We start from the raw sequence: 23,986 nt of genomic DNA, 5'->3' as shown, positions 1-23,986 counted from the left end.
TCCAGCAGGTTAAACTATTTTCAAATGGTTGATGATCCAGCTAATAAGTCTCCCCTTACACAACTGCTGATAGATGACTGCTTTAGTGAAAGTTCAACATATAAACTCTGTTGTCTGTTATTAGTATCCATCCATATATACAGCACAGCAATCCTTATTTTTCAGCTGTACAAATACAACTATACCTGTAATATTTATATTCAGGTTGTGATGGAATTAGCTGACAGGCAGGGATGTCTTAACTCCCCCTCTTTGCAGGTTTCAAGGTTCCAATCTGTTCAGAAACAAATGGCACAAATGGAGACTACATCCCATTGGCTGTATATTAACATTGACACCACTCTTTTCATTGTGAGATATGATGCAGCCAGGGCATGCACAGAAGTGACCAGGCTGGTGGAGTTGCAGGACGGATATCCCATCCTTTTGTTTATATGGAGTTAAATTTATGTCATAACGGGCAAGCTCGTAAAAACATATACACGAGTAGATAACAATATTTCACACATGCAGATATGAAGCCGTCGCGAGGAGATTCAACAACCGAGAGGTATTAAGGCAGCTGCGAGCAAGCATAAAAACATAGGGACAGAGGTAGGGAATGACACCGCTTGTAATCAACAATACGCACTAGCTTAAATTAGCACTGCGTGGAAAGAGTTTCTGTCCGAGAGAGCGCTGCAAAGCATATTCGCTCACAGAGGCACTGCTCTGCTCTCAAAGCTGATTTCTGCTCACTCCAGTCAAACTACTTTTGACAATTTGGAGGTGGAGATCAAGGCTGTTTCCGAAACGGCCTGCTACATACTACTTACTAATGTAGTAGGCAGTAGGTATTGCCTACTACATACTGCGTTTGAATTTAGTATGTAGTATGACTGTTCTGTCCGATCTGTCATGCAGCATGCTGAGCCAGACTTCGCTGGATTTCCGGTTTCGGAAAGCGGAAGTAAACAACGGCGAAGCCGATAAATAAAATGCTTATTTAGCATCCATTTATGATTTAAAAAGTTAGGAAGTGGTTTATATTCAATTTGATAACTTTCACAGCACCCAAAAACAGATTTCCTCCCGTCAAAAAATGAGGAAAAAGAAAAAGCAGAACGAGCGCTGTGCATTATGGGAAACAGTACGCGAGGCAGACTGGTCCGATGCACACTGAGATATTTTCCCGAATCAGTAGACATCCGGGGAGTTTTGGCTTACTGCAGATTTTGCTCTTGTTCACATACTACATACTACATACTGAATTTTGGACATATCAGTACGTACTGCTAGTATAGTAGGCGATTTCGGAAACAGCCCAAGTGACGCACTGACCCTCTGATGATTGGTCATCTTTAAACTGGACCACACCCGCATGACCTCTGAACCTGAACCTTGATTGGCAGCTAGCACTTCATATCTGCATATGTGAAATATATTATCTGTTCGTTTACAGTGGATATCAAAAGTCTACACATCCTTGTTAAAATGCCAGGTTTCGTGATGTAAAAAATTGAGACCAAGATAAATCATGTCAGAACTTTTCCCACCTTTAATGTGACATATAACATGAAGAATTCAATTGGGTTTTTTTTTATCTTTTAGGGGAAGAATAAAAAATAAATAAATAAAATAATGTGGTTGCATAATTGTGGTAGGAGTCTATTAGCATGGCACATCTTGACATGGCAATATTTGCCCATTCTTCTTTACAAAAGAGCTCCAAATCCATCAGATAGTGAGGGCATCTCCTGTGCACAGCCCTCTTCAGATCACACTACAGATATTCAATTGGATTCGGGTCTGGGCTCTAGCTGGGCCATTCCAAAACTTTAATATTCTTCTGGGGAAGCCATGCTGTTGTTGATTCTCCTCTATCCCTCTTTCCAACCCTAACTCAGTCGAAGCAGATGGCTGTCTAAAATGAGTCTGGTTCTGCTCAAGGTTTATGCCTGTTAAAATGAAGTTTTTCCTTGCTGCTGTAACTAGCTAAATACTGCGAGGTGCAATGCTCATGGTGGAATAAGATGAGATAAGACTGATCAAGACCTATTGTGTCTTTATGTTTGGTCTTAGTTAAAAATTGAACATAGAGTACGGTCTAGACCTGCTGTTTTTCTTGAGATAACGTTTGTTGTGATTTGCCTTTATAAAAATAAAGATTGATTGATTGATTGATTGATTGATTGATTGATTGATTGATTGACTAAAGTATTCATACGCATAAGCAAATCCTGTTCATAGCCTTTTTTGCTTTTTTAGCTAGTTAGTTTCTCCATCTAACACATTGCTTCAACAGAAAACATCAGCCATAAGGACAAAACATTATTTCAGAAGAAAATGATCTAAAGAAAGAAAAAACACTTGCACGCTAACGTCTTTCATTAACGGCACTAAAATTCAGTATAAAGATATAACCAATCTTGTAGTTGATAATCTCATAATCTAATATAATATGTAGGCTGTGAAGAGGCATCAGCACAAGAGTAAGACTATTACAGAATCAGTTTTAAACTCCTCACAGTGCCTTTAACATAATTTTTTTTTGACATTCTAGCCTTCATTATTTTGATAGATAATAATAATTGCCTTTATTGGACTGTGGAGTTTTGACCATGGATTGAGAGATAGATAGAAGTGACTCATTTCACCAGTCCTGTGGGTTAAATGTTCCCTCACACTGACCTTTGACTGAGGAGGGGCCCTGATAGTCCAAATGCAGTCCAAGGCATCCCCAGGCTTCACTTTCTCTTCCTCCTCAACCTGACTGGAGCGAATAACCCCGTCCCATCCTCCAATTTCAAACTGACAGTCTGTGGAGAGACAGAGGAAATGTGGAGGATAGGTGAGAAGAAAACAGAAAGTTAAAGTGAGAAAGAGACAGGTAAAAGACAGGAGAGGTGAGAGAGGGGTCAGAGTGAGGTAAAAAAAAAAAGAGAGAGAGAGTAGATTAAAAAAGGATAAGAAGAAAACAAGACAGAAAGAAGAACAGATGAAGGGTTTTATTTTAAGTGGTGAAGGATTTAAGGTGGTATTGAAGTGAGCACAGTGGATTAGGATTAAGGACAATAAAAAGACAGAGGAACAAAGGCAGAAGGACATGAAGGAAAGAGCCGGATAAAAGAGGTGTGTGTTCCTTCATGGGTTTGAATTTGTGTATGTTTGTGTATGAACATCATATTGACTTAATGTTGAATTGTGTGCCTGTCAAGGTACATTTGTGCATTCAGCATTTACGTCAGAGGCAGAGATAGTCTCCAGTAAGCTTCTTGAGCGCAGAGAGGCTCTTCAAAAAGAATCGAAACAAAAACCAACAGAAGACTGGAGAGCTTACCTGGGATGGGGTTTAGCAGTCCGCCCACGTGCAGATGGAAATCAGGGTCTGAAATGATAAGATTTCGGAGGCACATTACTCTCAATCCACAGTGCAGAAATAGCTAAGCAGAGAACACAAGATAAGATCCCATTAAAGCAGGCCAGATAAAGCACAATGGGGTCTGTTTCAAGCTAATATCTGACAACTGATGGGAGACTTTGATTCCTAGGCATATTGAGTTCTCATTAAGGTGGCTTTGATGGAGAACCGTGTCTGAAGAAGAGCCTGAAAAGTGAGCGAAAGTCTGCTGTGATGTTCGGAAAATGAGACACCGCATGGGCCACCTTTCCCAACCAATCCCTGGTTAGCCCACTTCAACTTATTGTGTAATGAAAAGGACAAGTGCTAAATGATGAAACTCATTCCATTACACCCTCATACCAATATTTATGCTCTACTGACAAATAACCTTCCACATGGGCCTCTTATGTCCCTTATGACCGACACATTAAGATAGAGTGAGAGTCAGTACATCATACGGGGGTACCAAGTGGGCACCTCCCTCCACCGGTGTTGAGTCAAGACACGCCCACGACACCTCAGGAGGCTAAACAGTTTCCTCTGGTGTCCCTGAACCACCCCCCTAGCTCTCTCCTAGCTCTCTCTTTATCTCTCACTCTCACTCTCACTCTCATCTCCCAGCAACCCACACACAATAGATAAGAAAAACAAAACAGAGAAAAGAGTCTGTAGAGAGATGATAGAAAAAGGAAAAGGAAGGCAAAGCCAGATACAGAAACCTGTTAGGGCTAGAGCTCACCCCCGACAGGTTAGGTTAGGCTGTGCGCTCTACCTATACCTTCACGCCTCTACTTTAATGGAGGAAGAGACGAGAAAGAGAGGAAGACAACAGGAGATGAACAGTTCTCTTTTGTGTGTGTTTTGGCCCCCGACTGGCATTATTTCTCCGCATCAGATCCGCTAACTTGTTTGACTGTTTCGTTTGACATCTCCTTAACCATCTCTTGCACTCTCTGTCCACACACTCCCAGTTCTCCCAGTGATGAGATAGTTGTCGAGGTGTTTCCGTATAACTTGTTCTCAGATAATTATCATAAATAGTGTTTCTGTGGGGGGTTGTTTTGTGCTATTGCTACATGCAGGAAACAGTCCTTGTGGAAAGCAAACAAAGGGGAACACAGTGGCCATAATGCAGTCCTTAAACTATCATCTTTCCTCCGACAACAACTGAGCTTCTTATTGACAAATCATTTCTAATTAAACTCTATAAACAGACATCTGTGTGTGAGATGGCACAACCAAAAAGCAAAGAGAAAAGATGACACTGACACACTGAACAGACAAAGTCATTCAACAATAAGGGTTACAGTAATGTAAACATAATAATAATAATAATAATAATAATAATAATAATAATAATAATAATAATAATAATAATAATAATAATAATAATAATTATAATACTTAATTTATATAGCACTTTTCAATACAGGTAAAAAAGTGCTTCACAGTGGGCAATAAAAACAAGAAGATGTGCAAAGCAAAATGGAGCAATAAAAAATAAAATTAAATAAAAACTAAAAAGCAAAGGCTTTTTTGTAAAAATGTGTCTTGAGTAACGACATAAAACAAGGGACTGACTCTGCAAGTCTGATCTCCTCTGGTAGGCAGTTCCAGAGTGAAGGAGCCCTGACTGAAAAGACCTGTCACCTTTAGTTTTTAGTCGGGTCCTTGGAACAGCTAGCAGAGCACTGCCAGAGGATCTCAGACTGCAACCAGGTTTGGAGGGGGATAAAAGCTCAGCGATATATAGAGGGGCAAGTCCATGTTGCGCTTTAAAAGTCAGTAAAAGAATCTTAAAATCAATCCTAAATCAACAGGCAGCCAGTGTAGATGAGCTAAAATGGGAAAAATTTTTAGTTCCTGTTAAAAGACGAGATGCGACATTTTGAACTAATTGGAGACGGTGGATTGATTTATGACTAAGACATGAGTACAAGGAATAACAATAATCGAGACGGGAGGATATAAAATCATGAATGAGTTTTGTAGATCTTTAGCTTACATAAAGGACTTGACTTTGGATATATTTCTGAGCTGATAAAAACAAGACTGGAAAACTTTTATTCACCTGGGGTTCAAAAACACAAATTTTGGTCAAAAATTACACCGAGGTTTTTGGCTGAGGGTTTAACATTTTTTTTCAGTTCACCTAAATTTGGCAGGATTCAATCCCTCTTTGCCAGGGGGCTGAACACAATAACTTCTAATTTGTAGACGTTCAGTTTTAAGAAGTTGTCTGACATCCAAGATTTGATTTCTAATACATCTAGATGTAATAAGATACATCTAATTAATCACTCTAATTAATAAAAAAAAATGTGGAGAGAAAGGGAAAAAGATTACACAGACACACACTCACACACGGACATTATACTCCTCTCTGCCCAAGAGTACAATGTCTGAGTGAAGTGAATGATTCAAGGAAAATTCCCCACGAGTAAGCAGACGGGGTGATGATGCTGATATCATGCAAACAGTGTTGTATAGAATTTCACTGCTCTAAAAATGCCAGTGTAGCATGAATCGATAGCAGAGGCTACCAGTTTGAGCTATCTATTTCTGTCAAAGCACATTTTTGTACTCTTTTGTGAAACATTACTCTAAGATATTAGGAAATGTGTATCGCCAAAGACCAACATCTCCTATCAAATAAAGCTCACAGTACAGAATCACTTTATATCACTTCTGAATCATTTCAAGATTTCAGAAGGAGTGTAACTGGAGAGACTGATATCTTCATACAAATAATGTTTCTGTGATGTGAAGTGCTTAGAGTTCTGGCTCTACACATGCACAGAGCTGCTTCATAGCACATTTCAATATGAAGCTCTATGTGAATGAAGAGGAGAGACACTAAATGGCATGGAAACGACATCAGCACATAGTGAGACTGCCTCTTCTGCTCTCCAGTATGGTCTTTTTTACTGAAGTTGAATTACCCGTACATTCTTTTACAGAAGGATCCAGAGACCCCCCACATTTTCATAGGAAGCATTAATGCTGTGAGGGGACAGTGAACTCAGCAACATTTTGGGGACTTAATTTTATAGATGGTTTCTAGAGTGCATGTCTGCAAACAGCCCAAGTCCCTCAGCTACCACTTACTGTACCTCACCAGTCTAAACTTGCTACATTGACTATAAAAGACAAACAGCACACAGCAACATATGTCTCTGTCCAGGAATCCTGAGCTGCTGTCCAAATAACTCTGCTACACTGGAAGCACCAAAACAGATGACTTTTGCTCTCGGAGGCTATATCTTTGTCAGTCTGTAACTGCTGGGTGTCACATTGACATCAAATTTCCTCTATATTTGAAGGGACTTTTTCAGAAGACACCAACAATGATCCTTCCTATACACATCTCACCGAAAGGTCAATCCATTATAGTCTACCTCTCTATGAGCAAAACGCAGAAATGTGTCCTTGACTTGCAAATGCAAATATATGCCATTTTAAGAAAGGAGGTAACACATTTACAGAAAGTGGAACACCATTAAACACTCTCAACAAATACATAATAGAAAACAGAGCTGGAAAAGATGCAAGATAAACAAATGCAACTCTGCAGTTTCTCATTGATGCCAAATGCTGCAACAATCTGGATCATTTTCCACCTCTTTGTCCCTACCTGCAATGAAGGTGTACTTGATGCGGAAGCCGAGGCCTTCAAGCTCCTCGTCACTAGTGAACTTGATCCACATGAAACGTCCTGTCGATGTCACCAGGCCCGGGTTCTTTCCCCCGCAGAAGCGATCAATGAGAGGCGAGAACCCAAATGGCCCGTCACGTATTTCTATGTGGTCGAAGCGGCACTCGAATGATGGCTCGATGTAGTAGTTCTTATCAAAAGCCAGCTGAATCCTCTGTCTGGGGAGAGCTTTGACAACAGAGAGAGAAGACAAAGGAAACAAAAAGAGTAAATACACACTAGGAATGAGATTAAATCTTCTTTCTGAAGGATGAAGACAAATCTGGATGGGTTACTGCAGCATGAATAGAAAGCAAAGTCAAACATGAGTTAATCAGGATTTGGAAGTTGAGCATTTGAGCTTTTACTTTTCACCCCTCGATTGTGTGGAGAGCAAACTTTTGAAAAGTTGGCTTGCACTTAAGCCTCTTCCACGTAAGAACCCCTGGACAATTTCTACACAATTTCAGGTCCTGACATTTTCCAGGCTTGCTCTTTCACACATGTCCCACACAGCAAGATTCTGTAAAGGCCAGGAGCTTTCTCCTAACTGGAATTGATTCAGTTTAGTGTAGGTGGGGAGGTTGGGTTGGGGAGTGTGGAGCGTACATAGAGGAAGACGAGACCATCGGTGACTGTGTCTGAGTTCATATCACTACCACATATATGAGGATATTTCCACTATACATGTGGAAATGTAAATAAGAAAACATAGTACAGCCCTTATCAGACATAGCAGGATATTTCAAGAGAAGGCCAAAACAATATTGTGATATCTGGCACCTGGTGCATGAGAGGGAGCAATACCACTGCTACAGAGCAGCACTGGGTTGCAGGATGCATCACTGATGAATTTAAGATGCTTTGAGGGTTCCAGCTCTGTCACATCTTTCTGCAGGCCTGGATTTCCAATGATCTTCACCTTTCATTCCCCTTAACTTCAGAGCTTCGTTTTTTGCAGTTGCTGTCTTCAAGTAAAAGCCAGCACATAAACTTGGTTTCTATACAGACTGGTGTTATCTTGGTGATTTGTAAACTAACTCTAACACTGATTAAACAAACTGGGTGGAAACTAGAAAGAAAGCTTGTTAAGCCTGGTTTATATTTATGCATCAAGTCCACACTGTAGCTACGCCACAGTGAAACAGGCAATCTTGAGCATTACATACACGTGCATTGGAGTGTCCACGTCACTCTGCAATACTCTGCCTAAACACTGGTAGGTGTGATTTCTATGCTTGTCAAATCATGTTTCGCTAAATTCTGTATTTGCTTGTGCACAGGAAACCATGGGGACTGAATCCAAGTGCATTATGTTGAAGTTAGAGAAGATAGATGTTGAGCAGCAGTTAATCATACTGCAATTATTGCAAAGAGGAGTTGTTTCATTTTAGAGGGAGTGCATGTCAGGCTACGTTAGCAAGCTTCTGCGCACAAGGCTCTCCAAAGGTTTGGCATGGATTTAACGCAGAAGTATAAACCAGGCTTTAGATCCTCTGCTGCTTTTTATACTGACGTTCTTCTCCTTTTTACTATAAGTCAGGACGCCTAAAATTGTTTTTCTAGTTTCTTATATTTGGTAAAAATTGTTCATTTGTACTCGGTGTGGGATTTTTTTGACTCTTGCCTTGGAAACCCTGATCCTTTTCACTCCAGGCTCTGTCATCTCTGTTGGTTTACTTCTGTTACTCCCCTTTTAAGTAAATACATGTCAAGTGTCAACTATTGTTAGACTTTAAGTGTTCTTCTGACTTTTCTTGCTCAATTGGATGCCCTCTAAAAGGTTCATTAGTTCCCAAAGAGACTTCAAAGTGTCTAAACATGCTTCTTGCTCTTGAAGATGGAAATGTGTACCAACAGCAGATGTTTTGTATTTCAAATTTAGAACAAGGTATGGAGACCAAAAACAGGAGGGAGAAAAAAAACTGAATACACCAGGTGTTAATTGGCACAGGTGAGGAGAAAAAAGGTGGGGCACACAATTGCAAAGGTAGGGGAAAAAAAAACGTCAGGAAGTAAAAGCTCCTGGCTTGAGAGTGCGGAGTAGAAGAGGGATTATCAAATGCATGAACAAGAGAGCAAAATGAGACATGATGACACGCATAAAACTTCAAAACGTGAGAGAACAGAACGAGCCAACACACTGCTGTGAAGATGAAACTCAGAAAGAGTTGTGTTTTGTATTTGTAAGAATTTATCACACCTTTGTCTACACAATACATGCATCTGTGTACACACACACACACGCACACACACACGCACGCACGCACACACGCACACACATGCGCACACACGCACACACACGCACACACAAGCACACACACGCACACAGGCAGTGTGACATGTCTGAGTCAGTGAATCCAGAACATTGCAATCACAGCATGAATTGTAGTTCACTAGTTCATCAGTCAGGGACACCCAGAGTGTGTTTGTGTGCTGAATGGACAGAGCTCTTTGATAACATTAACACCCTTAAACACACACACATACGCACACTCACACACACACACACACACACACACACTGAAGAAGTATTTAACAAGGGCAATTCATGCCTATCTGCAGAGATGAATCATGCTAAATAAAGATGCTGAGGGTGGGAAGTGGGGCTCTGAATCATCTTTGGCAAGGAGAAGCAGAGCATGTCCTATTGGAGTGGGAGAAACTGAGGTCAAGGGCAGTGCATGTGTGTCCTGCAGTGTGCAAGAGAAATAATATAGTACAAAATAGTTTTTTCTCTGAGCCTGTGCCTCTGTTCTTGGAGCCAGAGTTCTTCTTTCCGCTTGAATAGGAGCTTGTTTGCCTGCACTTCCTACTTTCTTTGTATTCACTCCCTGGTGTGAGGAGCTTTAATTCCTTTATAACTTAGCACACAAACACAAAGACACACATACACACAATGACACAGCTTGATACAGACAGAAAAGGGAGTAGAATCACTGGATCTATTGAGCTCAAGAAGCAGGGTACATGACTTAATCAATGAGCCTCACTAACCTCAGATTATGATGGTGAAACTATCTAAAGACCACAAACATGAGCATCTCTCTGTCTCTATAACAGAAAGAAGAAAGGCTCAACATGCACTCTCTGCATGCCTATCTTTCTATCCCTCTTTTGACAGTCTCAGCTGATGTGTGTCTAACATGAGTCTGGTTCTGCTCAGGGTTTCTGCCTGTTAAAGGAAGTTTGTCCTAGCCACTGTAACTTGCTTAAAGCTGTAAAGTGCTCTGCTCATGGTGGATTAAGATGAGCTCTTTTTGTAAAGCGTCTTGCGATAATATTTGTTGTGAATTGACACCGTATAAATAAAGATTGTTTGATTGATTGATTGATTGAACCCTTGAGCTCAGAAATAAACATGCACATAAACATTAACATTTTATTACACCTTCTTACTTTTCATTGTCCCATTTCTTAAATTGGTCTTAGTGTTTTGGTGTTTCACAGCAATGTTTTCATGCTTTGATTGTGCAGCACTGCGTCAAATTTTGTTGTTTTTAAATTAGTTTTATAAATACATTTGGATTGAAATTTTTCTCCCAAGCTGGAAAGCAATGACACACAAATACTTACTACACCTGAAGTAGATTACAGGCTCCTGTACTTTAGCTCAATCTTTTTATGAAACATTTTTGCTGTAATGAACTATTTTAGCAAATCTAAGTTTTATTTTCTCACCTTAAAATTTTCTATAAAAGCTCCTGACTCTAGCTTGGATGCATTTTTTCGCGCTACTGCATGCTGCTTTCTCAGCAAAATAAGGGATGAGCATATCTAGTCAAAAAATCTAAACGATTTAACATCAACACCCTTATTAGTCCGCATCAGAATCACTAGTTGGTCAAACAATTAATTCATATTTTTCACTAAAGGCCCGAGCTCATATGTCGTGTCTGAGCAGTGGTGCAGCAACCCACCACTAACTGGGGCTGTATCTCCAGTTAATGGCCACTGCTATAATGCTATAATACTCTGCAGGAAGTAAACAAGCCCAGGTGACGGATAGCATCTCATAGCATCTCATAGCATGGCGAGGTTTGTCAGTATTTTCATCTAGAAAATAGTTGTATATAGGCTGTGACAGATTAATCTGGTGTACAACTGACCGAGCAACGTGTAACTAGCATGAGCATGCAGACATTAACCTGCAGGGACTAGACTTTGGAGGCCAGTATTACACTGTATAGTGTAAAGCCTACCAGAACACCATTAGGAGAAGGAGAAGAAGAAGAAGAAGAAGAAGTACAACCTGCAGGGAGGACCAAAGGCTGATGGTGCTAGCTCTGACTATGGTGGCAAAACTCTGCAAAGCAAGTTGACATTGTTTACTTGCAGACTGGGTCTTAGTAAGTCTTGTTAATTAATTGTGATCATTTTTTATTCTTTTCTGAGTGTTTTCTAACCTTTACACTGGTCTGTTAGTTGGAATAAAGTCACTGTGGAACATCCCTATCAAAACCCAATTCAATTTAAAAGGAAAGAACAACACACTGAAAAAATACCTTGACATAATCATCACTACTAATCATTCATACCAGACATACATGAGTAAAAAACGTCAAACCAAATGTCAAGGGAAGTAAAACTTGTGGAGTGAATGTGACCTCTGTGACCAACATAGAGCAGATTCAGAGCATCAGGACACTCCCCATCCAAATGAGTCAAACACTCGAGCAGAGTTAATAATCATTATTTCCAGGATATGTTTGTCATTTTATTTGAAGTTGGAATGATGTAGTTTTGTTGACAGATATGACCTGAGGGTCAGGTAGCTTTGCACAGAAACAGCATGTAGAAATTTCCTCCAGTAGGAAATGTTTTACGTCTGTTCTGTGAGTTCAGTTCATCATTTTCTTAATTGATTTCATGCTCAAGGAAAATATTCATTTACAATAAGTGATATTATGTTTGGTCAAACACATAGAAAAAAGAGGGTTAATTACATAGCCTGAAGTTTTCTATAAATTTTAATTTACTGCTGTCTTTTTTACACAATCATCAGGACAGATACTTAAATGGTGCTGTTGCCCCCTCTACACACACCAGTTTGTTGTCTGTGATGGAGTCCCAGTGTATTCATCAACAGTTAGTCTACGCCTGATATGTCCACAGGGGGAGCCCTTGAGCTGTGTGTAAAATCTATTCCCTTACCTCAACAAGAGAGAAACCAAGCATACATCTCATCTGCATGAAAGGCTGTGATTTAACTTCACGGACAAGCAGTTCATCAATTTAGTTTGACAACACATCAACTGCTACCCCAGACCTCATCTCCTATAGCTGCTGATGATGCCGTCCATTATGCCTCTCTAAAATGCTGATGGAAGTTGTGTTTCTGGTAAACACAAAAGTGTTGACAAGGACACTCACATTCCAGTGATGTGCCTCTAAAGCTCAGTTGTGCAGCAGATGTTCATCTCTTTTATGTTTCAGTTAATAGCAGGAGTCTTGCGACACACCCTGCCAATGGAGATGAACACAGCACTCCTCTGATTAGGGCAGAAGTCAGGGGATACCCACAATGATGCGCCACTCCCCATCAATTTCAAAGGTTCATATCTGTGGGGTGAAAAAATCCAGAGGATGACTCATTCCTAAAATGTCAAGCTGATTGCCCGCCAGCAAAGAAACAGAAAATCAGATAGGGGGCGAGGTTATATAAAACAATGTCAGTCAGACTAATAACATTCACTGAAGGAGGCAATATGCTGAGAGGGGGGAAACTGTGTCAGCTGTTCTGTCTACAGAAGACGAAGGAGTCTGCGTTACCTTCCAGGATGTACACACACTCCTTGTTGGGAGGGTACGTGTTTGGGTAGTTTGGCGAGTGAACACCCCGCCATTGATGTTGCGGACCCATGTGCCACAGTCGTTCTGGTTGGAGCTCTGGATGCCATGCTCGCTGGGGCATCTTAAAGCAGAGAGGCAGAGAACAAATGAACAGATGGGTTATTGAGTCGGGGGATCAATGAGGGGAACGATTGGAGGGCAGGGAGGGAGAGAGGAAGGAGGGCTGGCATTAGAGGAGGAAAAGCAGTCAAGCAATAAAGAGAGAGGAGAGGCATGAGGAAATTACGAAAATAAACCCTTTGACTCTGTGTTACAAGTCATGATAATAACTACCTATTTCAGGATGCTTCGTATTGCTGAAAAAAAATTACGAGTGGCCTGCTTACCTTTACTTCTCTGTGCCAGAGCGAAGCCCTCTTCTATTAGAAAGAAGAGTATCCACGCTGTAAAATTAGAGATACAACACATTGGTCACCGCTTGCACAATCATGCTTTCATATTTAGTGTTCAACAATAAAAAAAGCAGAAATCATTCAACTACAGATTAAACGTGCATTATTGGCCAGACGACTGATTTCCATTGAGCTAAAACAAAGGAAGGTATCAGTGTGCACCAGTTTATTTCAGGATATAATCATCTTACATGTAATTCATTCATGAAGGCAATGCTGAGAATGTTGAAAATGACAGAGGTACAAGGCTGAAAGAAAAACAGACATTTAAGGATTCACCTGAAGGTAAAACTTCAACCTTGAGCTCACTGGGGGACAGATGGGTTGCCATTTACAAACATGAAGTTTACATATGCAAGCACTGATCTTCAGATGTTTTACAGTGCAGTTAATAAAGTAAAAGCAAACCCTCAGACCGCATTTTTCTGTGAATGAAGGACATTTATATACCAATGTTTCTAATTCAATTCTGGCTCTGTAGTGTAGCTGTCATCACACTGAATGAGGACAACAGATTTCCCAATCTTGAATCCTTTAGTCACTTTATGGATTATTTGTTAGACTTGAAGAATGTTGGCAAACACTGAGGGAAATGTTTTCCTTTCATTGATAACTCCACTTAATCTTTGTACCCCATAATGTGCCGCCTAACAAAAGAAACAAAATTCAGGAAATTCACTCAGCTAAAGCTCAGGAAAGCACTCTGCACACAAGAGGAGAAATGCACATCATTGTCATCAACTGCATCAAATCAGCCAGACAAAGCTTTAGGTTGACTCTGGTCATGCACAATAAGTGCACAGACAGGCAGACAGACAGGTAAGCTTTATGTGAAGCCACATATATCTGCTTCTTTGTGCGTTTGTTGTTGTTTTTGTTCAGAGTAGTTAAATTATTGATAACTGTTGGATATACAGAGAATTTAACCAGTAAAACCTACAAAGCTTTGAGAATAAATTGCCTTCTCTAGTATTAAGAACGATAAACAGAGTTTCTCAGAAACAAGTTCTTCAGTCAATAAACAATCACACAAAAAGTAGGCCTGATTTATATTCTGTCATTTTTTCTGTCTTAGTTTCAGCTATTTGCTGAATGGACCTTAAACTGATTCAACTCATTTCCATCAAGTCTTGCAGAAGAAATAAAAGTATCAGTGGAGGAACACTGAAAAAATCTACAGTAGCAGGATCATAAATATCACAACTGACAGTAGTGATTGTGTTGGATATTAGGGACTCAATGCATTAGAAATGAGGCAGTAGCTGTTGTTTTTTTTTAACAGAAGACTGCTAGAGCTTACAGTTCTATTTTGGGATGCACCGATATATCTGATGTATCACCCTGTTGATGGATATTCACCAATCAATGAGTGTCACATGTATTTAACCCTGTAAAGCCTGAACCATCAAATAATTGTCAGATAATTCTAATTCTTTGAAAATGGAGTGTTTACTGTACCTTCTGACGAATACAAAAAAAATGAAATAAAAAGTAATTTTCATATATGATTTTTATTTGTATCATATTTGATACATCAGGCATTTTGATGTAAATGTTTTGCTCAAATTTTCTTATTTTTTAAACATACTAAAATACAAAAACAACATTTTAGCCTATCAAGCTTTGAGTTTCCTTCAAATTTTTCCCAAAGTAATTTCAAACCTAGAAATATTTTTTTGTATATTGCATGAAAACGTCATACATATTTTTTACCAAATAAAAAAATTAATTGTATATTTCTTCTCTGAATTGTTAAAGTTTTAGTGGAATTCAATGAGCAAAGGATAATTATTTACTAGGGAGCCATGGTAACATTCAACTAGTCATCAATCATCATGATACAGCAGGTTGCATATATAAAAATACAATATACATATATCAATATCTCAATTCTACTCTAAATATACCTAATTATGTCATTTAAACATTTTCTTAGATCACAAGAAGACTATGTTGTTTTTATGGAATGCATAAAATAATAAACACGGTTTGACTATAAATTAAGTTATGAATATGAATTAGTTTTACATTGCATCAATCCAGTAACTATTCCTCTTGAAGTTTCAGTAACAATTTGAAAGTTTTTTTCATCCAAACTTTTTTCAAAATTGGTAAAAATATCCCTGAAAAACCTTGAGTGGGTCACTGATCCACAACTTCCATTTTGGATGTCTCAAGTGACTTCCTTTGGTTGCATTAAGTACTCACACCTGGTGGATTATCTGTGCACTGCATGTATCTGATTGTATACATCAGGTTTTTTTCAGAAAAAATGTATCAAACTTATTAGTAAAGGTCTCAAAAACGGTTGTATCAAATATAGTACGCTTGGCATTACAGGGTTAATAATGGCATGCTAGTAAGCCCTGTGTTTTGACCTATTGTAAGGCTTTAGTATAGAACCCCCCCTCTCCATCCCCCTCTCCTAGATGGGAGAAATAATGACGATTAAAATGAAATAGCAACTGCACTTAATTAAATCAGAGGCATGGTATACAACATAAAACCTACAGGAATTGTCTTCCAGACAAAATACACTATTCTTTAACATTAGACCAATATCTATTCTGATTTTGTTAATTAGTGCATCATAGCAGAAGTTCATCTGAGATACTTTAAAACCATCAACGATCATCCAAACTGTTAGACCCCGACCTGGGAGTCTGCAGCCTGGAGGCAGCAGAAACATAAAGCATTAGCAGAAAAAACAGGATTACAGGCTCCGAGGCTTACAGCGCTGATGAGAAGACAGGCGTATGGGCAAACACGGCTGCAGACAATGGGTGAAATATGTTGTATTACAATGATATCTGCACTGAGGGCGAGCATGTTACAGCTCCTGACACTGCCTCGCTCTGATAAGCCCCTGTAGACCTGATCCCCACTGAGTTCATAATAGGTTGGCTTGCTAACATCGCATTACAGAGCGGGCATGAGGCTGGCACGTTGCATAAAGGCACACTGGAAGAAAGGAGATGGGTGATGAGAGAGAGAGAGAGAGAGAGAGAGAGAGAGAGAGAGAGAGAGAGAGAGAGAGAGAGAGAGAGAGAGAGAGAGAGAGAGAGAGAGAGAGAGAGATTGCATGGTGAACATTAGCCCCAATGAGCATGTAGGTTAAATTGTCTTACTTTACACACACACTGGCACACTGGGCCCCTCAGGCTGTGGGATCATTATTACTTCTATCTCCATTATCTGGCGATGAAGGATGTGTTTGTACAAACTACCACAGGCACATTTAGAGAACAGACCACCCAAACTCAAAACCAAATAACAGAAAAAGCTCTGGGCTCCAGCTGAAGCTTTTTTCATGAGTCAGTCATTAAATCTCACAGAAAGCAAAACACTGTAAACTGCTCAACAAAGCTGAGACTCATGTCCTCTTTTCAGGACTTGAAGCTAGAAACACTGACAGAAGAAGACTCTGCAAGAAACACTTTCAGTCACAGTTGCTCAATAATTTATGTACACATTTGTTGCACCTTTAGTCACATAATAATTAACCAAAAATCCAAGATGCAGCTGTCTTCTTCAGAAAGAAAGTGTAAATGTGAACTGAAATAGAAGAGGTGATTTATATTTATAGCAAGACAAGAAACAAATGCACCAGAGTACGTGTTTTTAAAAGAGAGGAAACAGGGGTAAAGTGGAGGTGTTTTGTCTCATGTTTGACATTTTCATTGCAGAGAAGGTCAGAAATGAACTGGATGAAACCTAATGAGCAGGTGGGAGGTAAACTAAGCACAAGTACTGAGTTACTACACTTAAAGCTCCTGTGGGGAACTTTCAGTTTGTCAAGTTTGGTGCCCCCTTTGGAAAAAGCAGTATCTCTTTTTGGCAGCTGAGAGTGTATCACTCTGCCTGACACCTACCCTGCAGCAGTGGTTTCAGACATCAAAAATAGCTATGTAGCAACAGTCAGTCTTGTCCCTAAGACTCTAGTCTGCTTTTAATGGTTATAATGAAGCACCAATATTAATTTAAGTCTGTTTTATAACCAGGTAAAAACCCTCACAGGAGCTTTAAGTTGAGTTTTCAGGTTTTTTGCCCAAGCATTTGATTTTCCTGACAACTTTTTCTCCAACACATGACTTTCTCACTCAAATATCTCTATTCAATTCAATTAAAACAACTGTAAGTATACTTCTAGGGACAATTTGATTGGAGTAGTAAGTTAAACACAATAAACAACACATAAGAGCCAAAATATGTGATATAAATGTAAAATAAACACAACTGATAATTAGATAAAAATAATAAAAAGATCAGTCTTGAAAAAGGAAAAAAGCTCATGTAGCTGTTTGTATTAAATTAGGTGGTTTTAAGAAAGCACAGATCTGTAAGGCCTACATGTTGTCATCTCCCATAATCATCACATTTCGCCAAGCTATTACAAGAATGCAAACACCGCTTACTCAGACATTAGGAGAATATTTCAGACATTTGAGGCATCCTAACAGATCCCACAAACACTAAGTGCATCTGACCTCTCTCATTTTAAAGAGGGAGAGGAGAAATTACCCGGGTTCAACCTGTGATTCTAGGTCATGTCATTTCATTTTTACATCACTTCTCACGTCGGCTTACGAGCCGAGTTAATCTGCTTTTTATATCCATCTGGAAACTGACTAGACAAAACTAAAAGGCAGAGGTCATTGTCCACTAAGGAAGAGGATAGGGCCACTGAAAAAAAAAAATTAAGGTGAATATTTTTTTATATTACTATTATATTATTATTATTCTGAGAAAAAGGTCAGAATTCTGTGATGAAAGTCAGAATTCTGAGATTAAGTCCGAAGTTCTGTTTAACTTTTATTTCTGAACTGAAATAGTCAGTGGAAACGGATTTTTCTTTTTAAGAATCTCACTTAGAAAATATCCAAAATCATCACTAATATGCTACATTTCCAATGGCTTTTATTTTGAAATTCCAAATCAAGGTGTAGTTGTAATTGGCAGCATCATATTTTGAGGTTTTCTCCTTTCAGTCTAAAATCAAAACACATCAGTGGAGATTTATTGTAATGCCAATAATCATTACCAGGCACATTTTTATATTTCAGATGGCTTTTATTTGAAAATTCACCAGAATTCTGATTTAATCTCACAATTCCGAGTTTGTCCTCAGAATTGAAATTATAAAAATATTTTTTTTTCAGTGGCCCTCGTCCTCTTCCGTACCATCTTGGTGTACACTGAATTTAGTGGGATTAGAACAATGTAGGACCCCATAATGACTTATTTCCTGTCCGAATATAACTGTGGCCTGGATGTTAAGACTTCATGAACAGAACATGCTACTAAGCTACCAGGCAGTAGGTAATTAGCTAGCTAAAATAACATTAGGCAACCCAAGCAGAGTAAATCCACTTTTAAAGCTTGGTAATCAAAAAGATGAGATTAGGCCTAGTGTTTGTACACTGTCATGGGTTGTTACAGGTCAATAGAGACAAAGGCACGGCTACATGTGAGAAGTAGTTGGCTAAAGGTGAGCTACACCTGTGTCCACTTAAGAGCTAATTAGACCTCACAGTAATTAAGCCAAATCACAGCTTATCAACAGCTCTGCGGTTAAACTGGAGCCAATGGTCTGCAAATATTCACCCGTGTAACCACAAGCTTCGTGTAAACGGGCCACAACAAACATTCTGAACGCGACACTGACCGTGTCTGCGGCGTGCGCCTCAGGTGTTGATGGCGCGCGCCTCAGGTGTTGATGGCGCGAGACAGTGGGGGAGTCAGTGGAGCAGAAGCACGAGCACACAGGCTGTCACAGGCGTGCGCAGGACAACGGACGCCTGTGTGTGGCCGAAATTAGCTTATTCTAGGTCCGTACTAGGACGTTATAAGAATTACTGTGAGGTGCTGTCTATGTTTCTCAAAAAATCCACAAAGCCATTATAATAATACAAAATAACGTCACATTTAAGCCACCCAAAACATCAAAACCGCGCATATTAATACAAATTGAACAGAGCATGCGTTTTCCTAGCAGTGAGATACATTAAGATGGTCAGACTGTCGTCTCACTGGAAACAGGTCACGCTCCCTGGTGGTGTCATCTCGCCCGTGTGGGTTTCAAACAAGTATTGACCTTACTGTCTATATTATCACGCGTCCTCCATCATATTAGTGGCGAACAGAGGCACACCCTCGCAAAGGCAGACCTGGCTGAACGCAGGCAGACCTCAGTGGCTCTGGTCCCTTTTTACAGTACGCTCAAATAGTCCACAATGCAGGAGCATACCATGAAACTAATGAACTTTTCTATTCATACAATGTTCAAAGCCAACATGGGGAGGCTCACAACTGGTCAGGTTAATTTTGTTTTATATCTATTGGGCTCTGGTCAGTACAAACCACCGATCAAACTCAGCGACAACCTCTTCCGGATTCTGCTGAATCTTGAAATGGGAAGCGGACTGAGAGATGCTGCAAACTGAAAGGGTGGTTTCGATTATAAACCTAATGATGATATCGATCAGTGATGGGCAATAAAAAAGGAATATTTTCCATAAACAGTCACAAGAGGGCAAGTTGCCACTAAAACCAATAAACGATACAGAAAACGAGACGTGAAATACAGAGCTGCACATATTTACCATAGATGTACAGCCTACCTGTTACTTACATTTTCGTGTCTCAGTTTAAGAGAAATCGACAAATACGTTGCTGATTTCAGCTGGTAAAATTTCTATTATCTAAAACAACATATAGCTACTTGCTTTGATGCATTTAAATCCAAATGAACTTCACATTAAATATCCGTTGTGTGAGGATGAGAGAAAGAGTGGGAGAAATGCATTTATCTCAGCCTAAAATGCACAGTCGATTCTTTCAGACCAAGGCGTTGGACCTTAACGCGCATCACGGTATTGCGGGGCAGCTCGTGCACAACTCACCTCTGTGCATTTCCTCGCACGTGTGTGATTCCAACCAAAAAACACCTTTCTAAAACCGCCCTCCTCTTCTGCCCATGTTAGGGGTCCGCTGTACTCTTCACGAAATCCAACTTTTCTCCGACAACAATAAATCCATTACGCAGGGAAACGCTCCAACAGGAAAGTTACTTCAGTCTGTGGATCCAGCAGTGATGATGAAGAGCCGTTTCCAGCCGGGCATCATCACTGTAAATACAGCTTCCAGCAGGACTACAGCGAAGATGACAATGAGGAGGATGGACTGATCCAGCACGCGCTCTAGGAGAGGTAGGTATCCAAAAGACGCAAATGGATGGATGATGGATGCAAGGAGACAGAGAGAGAGAGAGAGAGAGAGAGAGAGAGAGAGAGAGAGAGAGAGAGAGAGAGAGGAGAAGAGTGTGTGGGAGAGGAGAGATGAAGAGTAGGGAAGAGGAAGAGGAGAGAAGGGATGAGGAAATGTGCGTCGTCTGCGCCCGTCCCGTGTCTTAACTAAGAAATTGCTCCTGAACTGGGCTCATTTAAGCCGTGGGCGCTGCTTACATCATGAGTAGCTTGTCATGAGTGGATCAAGGTAGACACGATGAAGAAACCAATTTCCGGTCTCACCCAAAATAAAACTTCATCACTGTTTTCTGCGATGAAGACTTTAATTCAGTTGTTTTCTAATGAACTTGATTCATTACATTCAATTTGTCTCATTGTTTTAATGTTATCACAGACTGATTTTATCTTGATCTAGAAAACAAAACAAGTAGGCTGATCACTATGACAGTGATCATGCCATGCTGTCAAAGCCCACACTGATATATATTCTTTATCTATGTTTGTTGTTTCCTTTTGATACTTAGGGGATGGTTTAGATCTCTAACAACTCAAATGAACTCGCAATCACATGAAAATAGAGTAAGTATGGAAGCATGTCAGGCATAAATGCTTCCTTGTGGTATGATAGCTTATGTATGTTTTAAATGATACAGCTGTCACTTCCCACAGGGTGAATTCAGGATGATCAGGACAAATTAGAATTTATGTCTTGTGTTAGCTTTCTTGCTGTAAATCTTTAAAAATGCCCAAACACATGATACATTCCTGTAACACTAAAAAGTTACCTATCCATTTGAGAAGGAGGCATGTCATACCATGTTGTTTAAACTGACCCAGAACCTAAGTTTTTCGGTAACCTTGATTTAGGATGGTGTGAGTATAGGTTATCCATGCAAAAGGTTTATCAGTCTAAAGGTTTATACAGTCTGAATACACCTTTCCATACTGTTAAAACAAAACAACATTCATTTGATCACATCAGATTGAAAACCTAAAAGTCCAAAATGTATTTTATACTTTTGATTGAGGCTTTCACTTTGCCATTAGAAAGCCCATTCACCCATACAGGTGGTCCTCTTCTTTATTTTCTAAATAGATACACTTACACTGACTTAAATGTTTGGGCCAGAGTTTTTTTTCAAAATTAGCTCAACTATGTGACAGAAATGACCCCTGCAGTTGTTAACAGCCCAGGCTTCTGTCCTGGTCTCCAGCCAGTTTCTCAACAAAGGGGCCCGGCTGACCAGGATCAATTGATGAAGGAAGGACCTCAGAGTGTCCCATGAAGCTCCTGATTTAATTTTACCCTCTTAAAATGAAAATAAATCATTCCACATCAGTCAGGTTTAAGGCAGATAGAATAACATCTAGACAATATTGTTAAGATCATTAGGTTCTTAAGTGGTGATTTTGATCCTACAAAATAATGAATTTGAAAATATCAGAATGAGAGTCGACGTTCCCTGGTTCCGTTTTCACCTTTACCCTATTTTATTGTTCCTTTGGGACATTCTTCTTGATCTCCAGGTTGCTGCAGGACACTCATCTACCCCCCCCCCCAAAAAAAAAATTACTACCAGTAAATAAAAACTGCTCTTCAACCTGGTGAACCTGGTGCTGGATGCTTCATAATCAAGTGTTGACCTCAGAGGAGAGGCTTTTGAAGAGGGGACTGCTGTCTTTATTGTCTTAGACAAGTGTACTGTGTTTTTGTATGTTGTTCCTTTTTTCCATATTTTTTCTTTGATAAATGATTTAGTTTTTCAGTTTAACCAAGAAACCCCATGGATTTTACAACTTAAGGTATGTTTTTTTTTTGTGTTTTTGTTGTTTTGTTGGGTCATTTTGTGGATTGGTGTTGTCTTCATATGGGAACCTTACGGTGGAGTGTAACAATCAGTTTTTATAGTTGTCCCCTTATTATTGTGTATAGAAACTGCAGTTATGTGCTGCCCAATGTTCATAGACTAGTCCATAAAGTGGGCGGTCCATCTGTGGTCCCCTGCTGCATGTCATTCCCCTTTCTCTTTTCTCAGTTTTCTACTCTATCCACCCACATTAAAAAGCCCAATAAATGGTATGGAAATAAAATGTTCCTCCTTACTGTGGAGTTTAGTGAAAGAACACTTCAGTGCAGCCCTAGAATTTTTTTCCCCCATGCTTTTATTTTTAAGAGCAAATGATCTCACTTCCGGCTTTGGCTCTGTATGCACAGCTTAACACAGGCGGCAGCGTGCACCACCTCCTCTTTACTTAATCACCCTCTCCTCTCTCTCTCTCTCTCTCTCTCTCTCTCTCTCTCTCTCTCTCTCTCTCTCTCTCTCTCTCTCTATCTCTCCTCTCTGCCTCTCTCAACCTCTCTCAGGACACACACACACACACACACACACACAACACACACACACACACACCACACACACACACACACACACGCACACCACGGAGCTATTGATTATCAGTACTGTTCCAACCCCCCCCACCCCCCCCCCCCCCCCCCTTATACATCAGTACTGATGTGTTTAAAGGCCACAAGCTTGAGAGAGTCTTCCTCCCTGCATGCATTATTTAGCAGGGTGGCTCCTGAAGAGGGGTGCTGAGCCCAGCGGGGGGCTTAAAGCAGTCTCCAGGGGTCCTCTGAAAATTAAAGGCAGTTTAATTCCACTGCTGCTCCCCTCATTACAAATTTAGATAACAGCAGTACATAAAGATGATTATTTTTGAGTTTAAATTACCCTCGAGCTTCCCAGCAACAAAATAAACAAAAGACATTCTTAGAAAGGAGTTTCAGGGGAATCATTCTTGTAAGTTGTGAATAATTTATGCGTTTAGGACTTAATTTGTATCTATTTATATCACAAGCAGCTTTAAGAGCTGAGTAATATAACTATGACATAATAGTGATAACAAAGCTGCAACAGCATTTCATGGTGTCGAAGCAGACTCAGGACATTTTCTTGAATAACTAACTTATGATTCATGGCTTTCAGAGAAGACTACTTGTGCAGGTAGATGATAAAAATTAATCTGCTTGTATAATTGAAATGAACGGTTAGCTGGGTAATTTGTTGGATCACTTTAAATATTCATACAATGAAGGAATATTAACTCAGGTGAGCCATCTATGAGATAATTGTAGAAATTTGAACTTGATTGTGACAGCTCCAACCCGTGACCAATAAGTGTTGCTGTTTGCTGGAATCAAAGGTGTTGGAGCTATTTACATTGTTTCGTGTATTTGATTATTTTTACTTTAATCAATTGATTTATTTATTGTTATTTAATTTAAGGTAATCAACTTTGATGCCATAGGGGTATTAGTATATTTCGTTACTCACTTTTATGGGTTGATAGTTTTGGTCGGGTGACCTCTATATATATGGGTAGGTAAGATAGGGGCGGACACAGGGGACAGTGAGGG

The 23,986-nt window shown here is 39.8% G+C and overlaps 1 protein-coding gene across 2 annotated transcripts in view; it reads right to left on the bottom strand.

The window, feature by feature from the left end:
• Nucleotides 1–20,735, bottom strand: part of LOC117810728 (neuropilin and tolloid-like protein 2) — a 34,072-nt gene extending 13,337 nt beyond the window's left edge. The window contains exons 1-6 of one of the 2 annotated variants that reach the window (XM_034680661.1): nt 20,224–20,735; nt 13,256–13,312; nt 12,849–12,990; nt 7,017–7,265; nt 3,320–3,367; nt 2,671–2,798 (exon numbers count right to left, since the gene is read on the bottom strand). In XM_034680661.1, the coding sequence (XP_034536552.1) occupies nt 2,671–2,798; nt 3,320–3,367; nt 7,017–7,265; nt 12,849–12,990 (567 nt within the window). In that variant the 5' untranslated portion in view covers nt 13,256–13,312; nt 20,224–20,735. Of the gene's footprint in view, nt 1–2,670; nt 2,799–3,319; nt 3,368–7,016; nt 7,266–12,848; nt 12,991–13,255; nt 13,313–18,986; nt 19,183–20,223 lie in introns of those variants that run through there. The other variant, XM_034680662.1, reaches the window with a different exon arrangement.
• Between the last annotated feature and the right edge of the window lie 3,251 nt (nt 20,736–23,986).

This window comes from Notolabrus celidotus, chromosome 3, assembly GCF_009762535.1.
Source record: "Notolabrus celidotus isolate fNotCel1 chromosome 3, fNotCel1.pri, whole genome shotgun sequence".
NCBI classification, from domain to species: domain Eukaryota; kingdom Metazoa; phylum Chordata; class Actinopteri; order Labriformes; family Labridae; genus Notolabrus; species Notolabrus celidotus.
Note: the sequence above shows the minus strand (reverse complement) of the source record. Positions and strands in the feature narration are given on the sequence as shown.